Raw genomic sequence first — 12,371 nt, 5'->3', positions numbered from 1 at the left:
TTGGCTTAGGTCTTTTTTACTCAAACATCCTCCTTTCAGAGTTATCTGTCAGTCTTCTATTAAGAAAAAAACACCCTAACTAAATATGTTTCTTCCTTTTCTGGTTTGAAAAACACAAGAGAATAATTCTTTAGTGTTCAGTTCTTTTGAAGTCCTTTCAGGGTAAGAAAAGTCTTATTTTAACTAGAAATAACCAAATACTAGTTTATTACACCTGCAACAACTCTCACAAGAGCTGTACAAAAGAAAAATGAGGCTTCCACTTCTAAGTCACTAGAGCTTTTTAGAATTTTTTCTTACTGAGGCACCCAGACACATAATATTATATTGAGCCAAAAGGACCAATTCTCTTCATGGAGGAGAATTTCAATTGGTTGTTACTCATTAAATTCTTACAGCAATGAGCAATGACTTGCTTTCTTGTTTTGTTTCTCTTTGAATAGCGATGAAGTTGACTCTTTTCCAAGGCTGCTTCCCATCACCAGCATCCCTGCCCTTGACCTATGTAGCTGTTAATATGCTGCACACATATGAACTACAGTAGCTAACTGCAACTGAATTCAACCTCAACGACCAATGCAGTTAACCTTTCTATTTATTCCAAGTCAGTGAAACTGAGTTTTTCCCCCTTCTAAATATAATAGCAATATCTTGTACAAAAAATATATGTATATTTTTTCTGGTTTTCAGAATTTTTTTCCCTAAGAGTTTAAGAAGCCATGAGTTCTCATGTTCTATTTGACAAAGACATGTCCATTCATGATAATTCCAAAAAGTGGGCTGCTATAACTACTTTACAAATATAGTAATTACCTCTTATGCATTTGGCGCGGGTAATAACTGGAGGCCATATATCACCTTTATTTCAAAGAAAAATTAATTCCTTTGATTAAACACAACTGAAAGGTTATCTTTATATTTTCTAGAGTAAAATACTGGAAACTATACCAACAGATGCTTTGTTATGATGATCTGTATTCCAAGGTATTCCTCCATACTCATCCTGTAACTGCCTAGTAACCTTCTACACTCCTTCAAAGACAGGAAGCTCCTGGAAGATGGGGATTATATCATAATGACTATTTTATCTGCAGGGCACATGGTTTGGCAGGTGGTACACAGTAAGTGTTTCTGTTGGTGTTAGCATTAAAATCAGTTCAAAAGTCCAGTTCTTAATTAGCCACAGTCTTAGACAAACTGGCACACCACATACCCCAACATTTAAAGAACAAGTTTTCATCACACATTATCACAGTTCAAGCAGATATGACCAATTTCAAATACCTAATAATCTCTGCCTAAACACTGAGTATCTTTAAGGGAGGCAGAAGAAACAATTTCAATTTGTGAGTTTTAAATTTTTGTTGTGATTCAGACTCTACTACTAACTAGTGATAAACTCTGACAAATCACTTTAACCATGTTGGATTTTGTGTCCTTAGAGATTGAAGTGTGGAACTGGAATAAATAAATGATCTCCAAGTACCCAAGCAGGGCCCAACTCTAACAGTCTGATTGGGTGTGGACCAATAAGGGTAATACTGCTGTAAATGCAGGTATAGCAGGACCTTGTCAACACTAGAGGGAGCTACACTCATGCCATCACAGGGGTGGTTAGGGAGATTTCAAGGCAAAGCATCTTTAAATGGGAAAATGACATAACAAAATGAGAGAAATTAAATATGAAGTGAGAGATCCATAATATTCACACAGCCACCTCATACACAGGTTCTCTGTGGCACCTCCCTCTTACAGATACCAAAGCACCTCCCATCAACACATCTCCTGGGCTTTATTTCTAATTCCAAAAGAATCAAGATGATTTGAATCATTCCTACAGATTTCTTTCCCCAGTCTATTTTCCTTCTTAATCAAGTAACAACAACAAAAAAAGCGAAGTAATTAATTATACTATTGAAAAAGCCCCAAGGAAATGAGACAGAGGAAGAAAGACATTCCTATCACATACATTCAAAAAGAAGAGAGACAAAAGGAAAAGAAGGACTCAGTATAGCCTTAATGTGGGAGCTGCAGTGTCTGCCTAAGTGAATGCTGTCACTGCCCTGTTGGGCTTTGCAGTTGCTAAAGAGTGATGTCATTAAGTAGAGGCAATAGGGTCACAGCAGGCATTGAACAAGAAGACTATTAAGGGACAAGATAAGGGAACAGAGGATGGGGTAGGGAAGGAAGAAGAAAAGCACTTCCAAAGCTAAAGCTAATTTTGAAGTTATTATATGCATTCACATTCTCTCTGTCTCTCCCTTCCTCTCCCTCTCCCACTCCCTCTCCCAGCTCCAAAAAAACCCCTCTGGCCTTGCAAATGTGTGACCTAAAGCCATTACAGAACAAGTAAAATGCAGAATCACGCTTCTCCATTGGTATCAACTTATGTTTCTCTTTGCCAGAAACACAAGGGCATGTTAACCTGATAGAGAGGGCATAAATTGTGGATATTACAGAATGTGGTCTGTGGGAGAAAGATAAATGCAATCCCGAAGAACCCCTTTTATTTAAATTTCATGGATTAACTTAACACGGAGAGCAAAGCCTCAACAGTCAGAATTGGATTGTCTACTTTTTAGGACATAAGCTACTCCTGAGTAAAAATAGATTATGAAGCAACTTTGGAGCAGCATTTTGTGAGAGAAGAGAAAACCTACTAGAACAAGACAAACAATTCCTTTTTCAATAAAAAAAAAAAAAAAAAAAAAAGCAAACTCAGACCTCCAAAGATAAAATATAGAGTAAAATGCGCCAGGTTAAAAATCAACTTTTCCTATAGATCCAAATAGTTGGATTCTTGTTTCTTAAATCATCATCAATTTCAAATGCTTTAGAGGTACCACAGCCTTAGCAGACTCAAAAAAATTTCCTTTTTCTTTTAGGACATTAAAAATTTTTTTAAATGGCCCTTTCGGTCTATGAGCCTCATGGGAAGGATGAGAAAAATATACTTTACTGTTAAAAGGAGAACGACTTGTTTTCCTCACTTACTTAGGACACGTGCCAATGGATTTCCAATGCACTCTGTTTCATACTGACCTTTAAAATGTTTCTGCCATCAAATGATTCTCTTTCCTTGAAGATATATTTGCCATCCGCTGTGTAGAGATTGTACCTTCCTTCAGCTGTAAATATTGCAAAGAAAATGTCAGAAGAGAGGCTTGGACTATTTATCTACTTGTTTTCTCTTGGATTGTTTTATTTTTTTACAGGTTTTATTTATTTATTTTTAGAGAGAGGTAAAGGGAAGGAGAAAGAGAGGAAGAGAAACATCAGTGTGTGGTTGCCTCTCATGCACCCTCTACTGGGGACCTGGCCTGCAACCCAAGCATGTGCTGTGACTGGGAATTGAGCCAGTGACACTTTGGTTTGCAGGCCAGTGCTCAACCCACTGAGCCATACTAACCAAGGCTCTCTTGAATATCTATAGGTACAACTAGAAAAATCTCCAAGTGCTATCTGCAAAGTGACATAATAGGAAGGGAAAAAACATCAGGGTGTGAGTCAAGAGACCCAGTGTCTAGTCTCAGCTCTGTCATCAACTCACTCAATATATATTTATTCATTCAATATTGTTCAAGTACTCATTGTACATTGACTATGTAACTTAGCTGTATTTTTAGCCATATTATGTCTCTGCTATGCACGTCAGTTACAAAGTTACAGATTAAAAAAACAAGTTACAGGTTAAGACTAGGTGATTTCCAAAGGTTTCTTGCAGTCTAAAAACCCAAGATTTTATAGAGCTGCATGTATTTTGAAATATGTAAAAACACACAAAAGTTCACACATCAACTTGTGGAAAAATGCTGGCAACCATGCTTTGGGTTGTTTCAAGGACTCTCCCTAAATGAGAAGGCCCCTTTAGTTGTAATCAAAGGCATCCTAACAGACATTCTACACAGAAATGTAGCAAGTCTGTATATGACCTTTGCCTCATCAAAGCTGCACTCATAACTCCTTGAGTTAATTTAGCTTGCTTATCCCTAAAGATGTCCTTAAAATACAGCAATTAAAGAATATCAAAGGAAAGGGATCACAGGAAAGAAGACAAACAAACTTATTGTATGTTCCTTTCATGTAAAAATTCAACACAGAGAAGTATACAGGGTATAGAAAATTCAAAACCTCCTCAATAATTTTAACAGCATATTTTCCAAAATATCAACCCTTTCTTGCCCACCAATACTCTCAAAAATATTTGTATTTCCACTTTTGAGTATGGTCTTTTACTGTATATAGGTATGGAGACTACCAACTCAGAACTGAAAAAATATATTCAGAATGCTAACTCCATTTTCCTAATGAGAAGTATTCTCTTAATCAAAGATTCCCAACTCCACTGATAGCTTACAACTTACAAAAGGTACCCTGTTAAGATGAAATGTGGAATTTTAAAGTAAATCATACCAAATAAATATCAATAAAAAGGCAGTAATTTTTATCTGAAAATTGAAATGTTTAATGACAGTTTCAAAATCTGTAAGTGGCATTAGTATTTAGGGAAATGATAACTAAAACTACAATGAGATACCACTTCATACCACAGAATGGCAATACTCAAAAAAGACAAATAATAGCAAGTATTGGCAAAGATGTAGAGAAATTAAAATCCTCATACACTGCTGGTGGGAAGGTAAAAAGGTGAAGCCACTTTGGAAAACAGTCTAGCAGGTTCTTTAAAAAGTTAAACGTAGAGTTATCACCTGACCCAAAAATTTCACTCTTAAGTACAGACCCAAAAGAAATGGAAACACACGCCCACCCAAAACCTTGTGTGTAAATGTTCCAAGCAGCATCATTCTCAACAGCCAAAAATGGGTGATGAACATAAATGTTCATCAACTGATGGCTGGATAAGTATAATCGGTGTAGCCGCACAATGGAATATTATTCAGTAATAAAAAAGAATAAAGTATGATACATGTTATAACATAAATGAACCTTTCAAACATTATGCTAAGTGAAAGATCACATATTACATGACTGTATTTATATGAAATATCCAGAAAAAGCAAATTCATATAACAGAAAGTAGACTGGGGGAGCCTAGGACTGGAGGGATGGGGGGAATGGGAGTCACTGCCAAAAGGTATGGGGTTTCTTTCTGGGGTGATGAAAATGTTCTAATATTGATTGCGGTAATGGTTGCATAACTCTTGAGTACACAAAAAATCGCTGAATTATATTCTTTAGGTGGGCAAATTATATATTATGTAAATTCTATCTCAAAGCTGTTGTATTTAAAATATCCATAAGTAGGTAGCGATCACTGAACAGTGAACACAGAACCTTTTTCTTATATGAAGCTCTAGTACTAACTGAATATAAATCTGGATCCACACAATTTAGAAGACACAGATTCCTTTATAATTCAACTCTTTTATGTCAAGAGATTAGTTAAAATGGGGAATGGGATGCCCTGGCTGGTGTAGCTCAGTGGATTGAGTACCAGCCTGCAAACTGAAAGGTTCTCAGTTCAATTCCCAGTCTGGGTACATTCTTGGGTTGCAGACCAGGTGTCCAGTTAGGGGTGTGAGAGAGGCAACCGATTGATGTTTCTCTCCCTCTCTTCCCCACTCTTTAAAAATAAATAAATAAAATCTTTAAAAAGTGTTTTTTAGCGGGGGGTGGTACAGTCGTTGAGCTCTGATCTAAGATGTAAGGACCAGGACGGATGTGGAACATGCTGTCAGTAGTATTAAATGTCTAATAAAATACTGTCTGTACCTGCACTGTCCAAAATGCTGTTCACAGCCATGAGCGATTATTTAAACTTATTTATTTCAGTATTAACAATTTACTATCATAGTATTCACTAACTTTAGGCAGGCTGGATAGCAATGTTCTCTAAAGTGTTAAGTGAAAGAATTTAACGATTTCAGTTTAATTCCCTGCTGCACTGAAGTCCATTCTAGAAAGAGAAAATAACCATCAGCATACATCATATTAAAGGTCCGAATCTCAAAAGCAACTCTCATCTTCAGCTGGAACAACAAAGCGTCTGAAAAATACATCCTGAGTCTGCTGAAATGTAATCATTCTTGAACCAGTCTGCCTTTATAAGCTTAAATAAAATAAAATTAAAAGTTCACTTTCTGCCCTGGCAGGGTGGCTCAGTTGGTTGGGCATCACCCATACACCAAAAGGCTGCAGGTTTTATCTTCAACCAGGGTACATACTAGGGTTGTGGGTCCAATCCCTGGGTTGGGGCATGTAGGGAGGCACCCGATCAATCTGTCTCTCCCCCTACCCCCACTTCCTTTCTCTCTAAAATTAATAAACATATCGTCAGGTGAGGATTTTTTTAAAAAGTTCACTTTCTCAGTCTCACTAGCCACCTTCAAGTGCTAAATAACCATATGTGGATAGTGGTTATCATATGGGACATAATAGATACAAAATATTTCTACCATCCCAGAAAGTTTTATTGGATGATACTATATAAAATATATCTTCTAAACTAATAAATTTGGAGTGTATTCTAGAGTTCTAAAACTTGGCTGCCTTCACATAACAATGTTAAAATGTACAACACCAGCCCTGGATGGTGTGGCTCAGTGGGTCAAGTGCCAGCCTGTGAACCACAGCATCACCGGTTCAATTCTGTCAGGACACACGCCTGGCTTGTGGGTCAGGTCCCCAGTTGGGAATGCATGAGAGGCAACCACACACTGATGTTTCTTTCCCTCTCTTTCCCCCTCCCTTCTCCTCTCTAAAAATAAATATAAATCTTTTTTTTAAGATTTTATTTATTTACTTTCAGAGAGTGAAGGGAGGGAGAAAGAGAGAGAGAGAGAGAGAGAGAGAGAGAGTGGGGGGGGAGGAAAAGGGAGAGATACATCAGTGTGCAGTTGCTGAGGGCCGTGGCCTGCAACCCATGCATGTGCCCTGACTGGGAATCGAACCTGCGATGCTTTGATTCCCAGCCTGCACTCAGTCCATTGAGCTACACCAGCCAGTGCAAATAAATACAAATCTTTTTTAAAAATGTGTATCTCAGGGATCTGTTTTCTAAAATTAAAATTGACTTTCCAGAACAAATACCATAAATTCCTTTAAATGGTCCCAACGAGCAGACTATATTATCATAAATAAATATTAAATATTCCAGAAATTTTTTCTGGAATTCCAAATATTCTTCTGGAATACTACTATCCAAATGAAAGAAATGTAATCTATCAGAACAATAACAAGAATAGAGCTTTAGATTCTATAAACTACCCAAACAAAAGTCTACAGGTTTTTAACTTGAGCCAGGTGAACCTTTTTGATCTCTGCTCCCAAAGGTAAAATAGTAATTTATTTAGAAAAGTCTTAAAAAAATATATAATCTAGTATCTGAAAATGTTAACAGAACTAAAAATTGGATAGCTGCACATCTTAGTCTTACAATGGCTTTAAACAAATGGGGTCAATATTAAATGATTTTCAGTTGGGATCTTTGGTGTATATCTGAGAGAAATAAAAGAATGTACTTTGACAAAAAGAACATAAAAACTGTTCTAAACTATAAATCTACAAATAGTTTATGGGTTTGAGTCCTGATGGAATCCTCTCTAAACCCTTACTTTCTAAAACCAAGGTCAGGGTCCCAACAAAGGAAATAAAACATAAATATGGGGCTTGTTCTCCCTGGTTTGCCATCTTCCCAGCCATGGCAGCCACCTGCCCCCTCAACCTGGCTGGCCCTGAAGCCCCAAAACCAAGCCCGTGTACAACAGAGAGAACATCCAGATCTGAAAAGCCACCCAGAAGAAAGGCATTGCCTCCTAGGACTGGCCTCGTGTTTACCCTGTTGTAGCAGCATTTCAACTCTCTGCAATACTATCCTGACCAGCGTGGATCAGTTGGTTGGTTATCACCTTGCAAAGAGCAAAGTTGCTGGTTCCAAATTGGTCGGGGCACATGTCTGGGTTACAGGCCGGTCCCCTACTGGGGTGTGTGAAAGAAGCACTCTTTTTCCTCCTTCTCCCTCCCTTCTCCTCTCTCTAAAAACAAATAAAATCTTTTTTAAAAACCCTCTGCAATACCTCTTCCTGTTCAAAGGGGTTATCCCACAGAAAGGGGGGTGCCCATAGCAAAAGAGAGAAACCTAGAACTTTTAAAGAGCCCCAATTTTCTGCATTTGGCTCCTATAACAATCAAAATGCACTGTGAAGCTCTTAAAGATTTCTGCACTTGAGTGGCCAGCAGAACTAGACAGTAATAAGAAATGCCAGAAGCGTTTTCCAATTGAAATTTACACAACATTATGTTTCATCAGGAACATCTATTTGAAATTTCAAAGCACATTAGTAACCTTAAGGGTTAAACTTTCCAGTTTGAATTTAGATGATCATGCAAAGAAACTTATTAAATTTGCAGGGGAGTGATACTGCAACACCACAGATGTTGTTACCATCAAAACAGATGCCCTTTAAAGAGATAGAATTAAGATTATGTAATATATCTGCTACCAGTTTTATACCATGAGTCTTGGAAAACTGAGGAATGTGAGAAAAATAATAGTGAAGCAGACATGTAAGAGTATATATAGACAAACAGCTCCTCAAAAAAAAAAATCCCAGAAACACTTCTCCAAATTAATACCAAGATTCTTTTAATACCAATGCACAATGGCAATAGTTATTGACAAATTTTCGTATTTATATTCTGGGGCCAGTGATTTTCAACCAGTGTGCTGCAAGAAGTTTTAGCACATGCAATACCTGACTATGTAGTCAGGGCACTGACCTCTCTTCTCTTAAACTGTCAAAGAAAAAAAATGACAATAGCCAACACAAGAGCTGTCCAGTGTGAATGAATCAAAATTATACTTATTTTTTGTCAGATTGGTAAAAATATATTTTTTGGTGTGCCACAGAATTTTAGTAACTAGTTTATTTATGTGTGCCATGAGATGAACAAGGTTGAGAACTGCTGCTCTGGGGCAATTAGACTAATTAGATCTCTATATGATTTCTTCTGGTTCTAAACATTTTGATTGTATTACTACCATAACTACTTTAAAATTTAAATATACATAAAATATATATAATACATATAGGTATTTTGTCTACTGCTACATTTATTCCCTACACATAAGCACTTATTTGATGCTTCTGAATTATAATTTTGGTTATTTGGGAAGCTGGACCCAGAACCCAGTCCGACCACGGTTCAGTGTTTTGTCTTCATAACTACCTACTCACTGCATTTCTGCAGATGGCAATTCTGATTAGAAACAGGTCTTTGGGAGTGTTTTCTAACCTAAAAAGTTGGTTCCATCTGTCTATTTTGGGGTCCCTTTATATTGATTCAATTCTGTTCACTTTCTATTTTCTGGGGCTCATTTCTCCAAATGAAGCTTGCAGAGAAGTGGAAATGGAGATTAACTGTTACTCATTTCTCAATTCCCCAGTTAGTGCTTCTACAGCTCAGGAAAGAGATGAGGTATAGATAAGGACCTTGAGTTTAAATGTAGCAAATGACAAAATGAGAACTGTCCTAAGAAACACACCATTCACTTCAGCTGTCAACTCAGTATTTTAAAGTGTATCTGTCATTTCTTACCACTTCCAAAGTTGTCCACAAGTGATTAATTTAAAATCAAAATAAAGAAATTATTGAGGCAAAAAAACCCAAACTAAATATGGGATGTTGGTGCTGGTAAATTTTAAACAATAGGTCTTTGAAAGAGAAGCTGCATATAACTTGAATTTGTGGCTCTTGATCAAAAAACAGATGCTGAATGTGTAGAGAAGCTCTCACTTGGGGAGGGGGGATAGAACAAAAAGAAGATCCTTTTTGAAATGTAGATCATTATCCTTTTTGAAATGTAGGTATTTAAAATTTTTTTTTAACTTTTTATTGTTGACACAATTACAGATGTCCCCATTCCACCCCCACCCTGCTTTGCCCACCTCCACCAGCCCCCACCCCTTCCCTCCGGCCCTCACCACACTGTTCTCAGTGTCTGCGGGTTAAGCATACACGTTCTTCAGCTAACCCCTTGACCTTCTTTCATCCAGGCCCCCATTCCCCTCTGACAGCTGTCAGTCTGCTCCATGTATCCATGCCTCTAAAATAAGGCATTTTTATATGAAGGCTCAGATTCCATAAGGGAAGAAAATTATTACTTTAACACAAGGTTTCTCGACCTTGGTGCTATTGACCTTTTGGACTGAATAATTCTTTGCTGTAGGGGTTTAACACTGTGTGTTATAGAGGGCTAAGCAGCGCCCCTGGCTTCTGCCCACTAGAAACCCATCTCTAGCCCCTGTGACAACCAAAAATGCCCCCAGAAAATCCCAAATATCCTCTGGGGGGTGAAACTGTCCCTAGTTAAGAACCACTGGTCTAACATTTTCTTTTACTAACTAATCTTCCTTCTTTTTACTTTTCAAACTAAGCCAACTATTACATAGGACATACTTATATTAAAATCATTAATTATTATTTATCCCGAATTTACCTGGGCACCCTGTATTTTTATTTGCTAAATCTGGCAACTGCATATGTGACAGCAATAAAAGATTTGGTATGCCCTTCTCATACTAGATATGTCCCTGCACGCTTCCACTGTGCTCATTAAAACAAGCTAACAGATAAAAAAAAAAAAGATGATATAGCAGAAAGTTTTTGATAGCCCATTCTATTCAAAACTCCCAGATGAGATCATTCAGCCTTACTAATCGCAGACTGTGCTATATCTGTATGGAGGACTTACCATTGGGGTCTTTCCTGAATAGAGTATTCATGACGGTAGCATGGAGTTTCACACTATTCCACTCTTTTACTATTAATCCGGATGCCTGAAAACGTTCCAGCACTCGATCAACTAATTCCTGCAGCCTGGAAACATTTAAGAAAGGAATATAGAAATCTTAGTAAACTCCTGAACCCCCAATTACTAATTCAACATTTATGAAGCATCTGCTCTGGGCCAATCATTGTACAAGGCCCTGCATAAGAAGAGGAGGAATAAAAGGCTACAGTCCCTTCCATCACGCAGACTGCAGCCTTGTGAAGAAGACCAACATGGACACAAATAACTGCGAAACATGACAGTGAACATTAAGGGAGTGTCGGCTGAACAGGGGGAGGGAGAGGTTTCCACAGGAGGTTTAAATGTGGTCTTGAAGAAACATGGAAGTTTATCATTTTGAAAAGAGAGCTCAATAAGCCAGGCTCAACAGAGTTGCCTAAAAGGAAGTGCTTAATTAGTTCATCCAGTCCACAGAATCCAAAACTAGTGTGGTTGATGTGTTTCTGCCAGGATCAAGTGAGATCTGGTGCAACTTGAAGACCTCTACTCACTGGGAAGGAGTGTGCACCTGATGATTCCAGTAGCACTGGATACTGTATCAGTGTTTCAATAAGGTGAACATACAGTACCAATAAAGAGCTACATATAAGAAAATCCACAGGCTGCATGACTGATTCCCCTTATGAACTCACTTCAGGTGGCGGTAAGCACTACAGGTTCTGCAGCGGATGAGCTCTATCTCAATGATGGCCCTTCATTCGGTATCTCCACCACAAGCGATTCTTGCACCACAAGTTTGCACTCTGTTCGGGTGTTTGCTTAACAGCTTGGAGAATTCCTTTTATATTTCTTGTAAGGCCAGTCTAGTGATGATGAATTTCTTCAGCTGGGTTTTTTGTTTTGTTTTGTTTTTTTGGTCTGGAAAACTCTTTTCTATTCTTCAACTCTGAAGAACTACTTTGCCAGTAGTGCCAACAGTAGGAGTCACTATCCCAGTAAGTCTGTGGCGGAGCGGATATTGGTCCTAGGCCTCAGTAAGCAGCCATCTTCTGTGACCATCCACTCATTTGATGATAAAATTTGGCCTGTGGCTTTTACATATTGTGCCAAAATGTCCACCCCGAGCCTCAAACAGCTCTCACTGAATGTTGGCACTGACTGGAAGGTCACATCAAATGATAGACCAGCGTACATGGGGACAAGCAAAGGGAGTAACCTGCACCTTTCAAACTTTCCCTTGGCCTTTTTTGAGATTTGTGCTGCATGCTAATTGATTTCCCTGGCTCAAAATCATCTTTTAGTAAGTCACTAATGTGTTAACAAACAGTAGATTTCACAGTTTCTAGGTTTTACATTTTTAGATGTACTAGTAAACACCCTCGGTGTCAAACACCACCACTTTTCTTGGATTCCAGTAGCACTGAGACATCTATAGAGTTCACAAAATCTCCCATTGCTTCCTGGGCCACGGCCCTGTGGTAAGCAGTGAGTGGCTTCTTCTTAAGCAGGGCTGGGTGGGTTTGTTTTATGTGAGGTGTAGCCCACTGGCAGGAGCTTGCCTCCAGCAGTTGCTCTTGCTACAGCAGCTGAGTTGCTCAAGGCCTCTCCCAGGTGAACA

At 38.3% G+C, this 12,371-nt stretch overlaps 1 protein-coding gene and 1 pseudogene across 6 annotated transcripts in view; one reads left to right on the top strand and one right to left on the bottom strand.

The window, feature by feature from the left end:
* The window catches only part of ASCC1 (activating signal cointegrator 1 complex subunit 1), a 121,208-nt gene that overhangs the window by 29,049 nt on the left and 79,788 nt on the right, over positions 1 to 12,371 (bottom strand). For 5 of the 6 annotated variants that reach the window (XM_036026821.1, XM_036026822.1, XM_036026824.1 and 2 more), the window contains 2 exons: positions 10,715 to 10,839; positions 3,043 to 3,128 (listed from right to left, as the gene is read on the bottom strand). In XM_036026821.1, the coding sequence (XP_035882714.1) occupies positions 3,043 to 3,128; positions 10,715 to 10,839 (211 nt within the window). The remainder of the gene's footprint in view (positions 1 to 3,042; positions 3,129 to 10,714; positions 10,840 to 12,371) is intronic. The other variant, XM_036026823.1, reaches the window with a different exon arrangement.
* Positions 8,021 to 8,638, top strand: LOC114496210 (annotated as a pseudogene).

Source organism: Phyllostomus discolor, chromosome 5 (genome assembly GCF_004126475.2).
Source record: "Phyllostomus discolor isolate MPI-MPIP mPhyDis1 chromosome 5, mPhyDis1.pri.v3, whole genome shotgun sequence".
Lineage (NCBI taxonomy): Eukaryota > Metazoa > Chordata > Mammalia > Chiroptera > Phyllostomidae > Phyllostomus > Phyllostomus discolor.
Note: the sequence above shows the minus strand (reverse complement) of the source record. Positions and strands in the feature narration are given on the sequence as shown.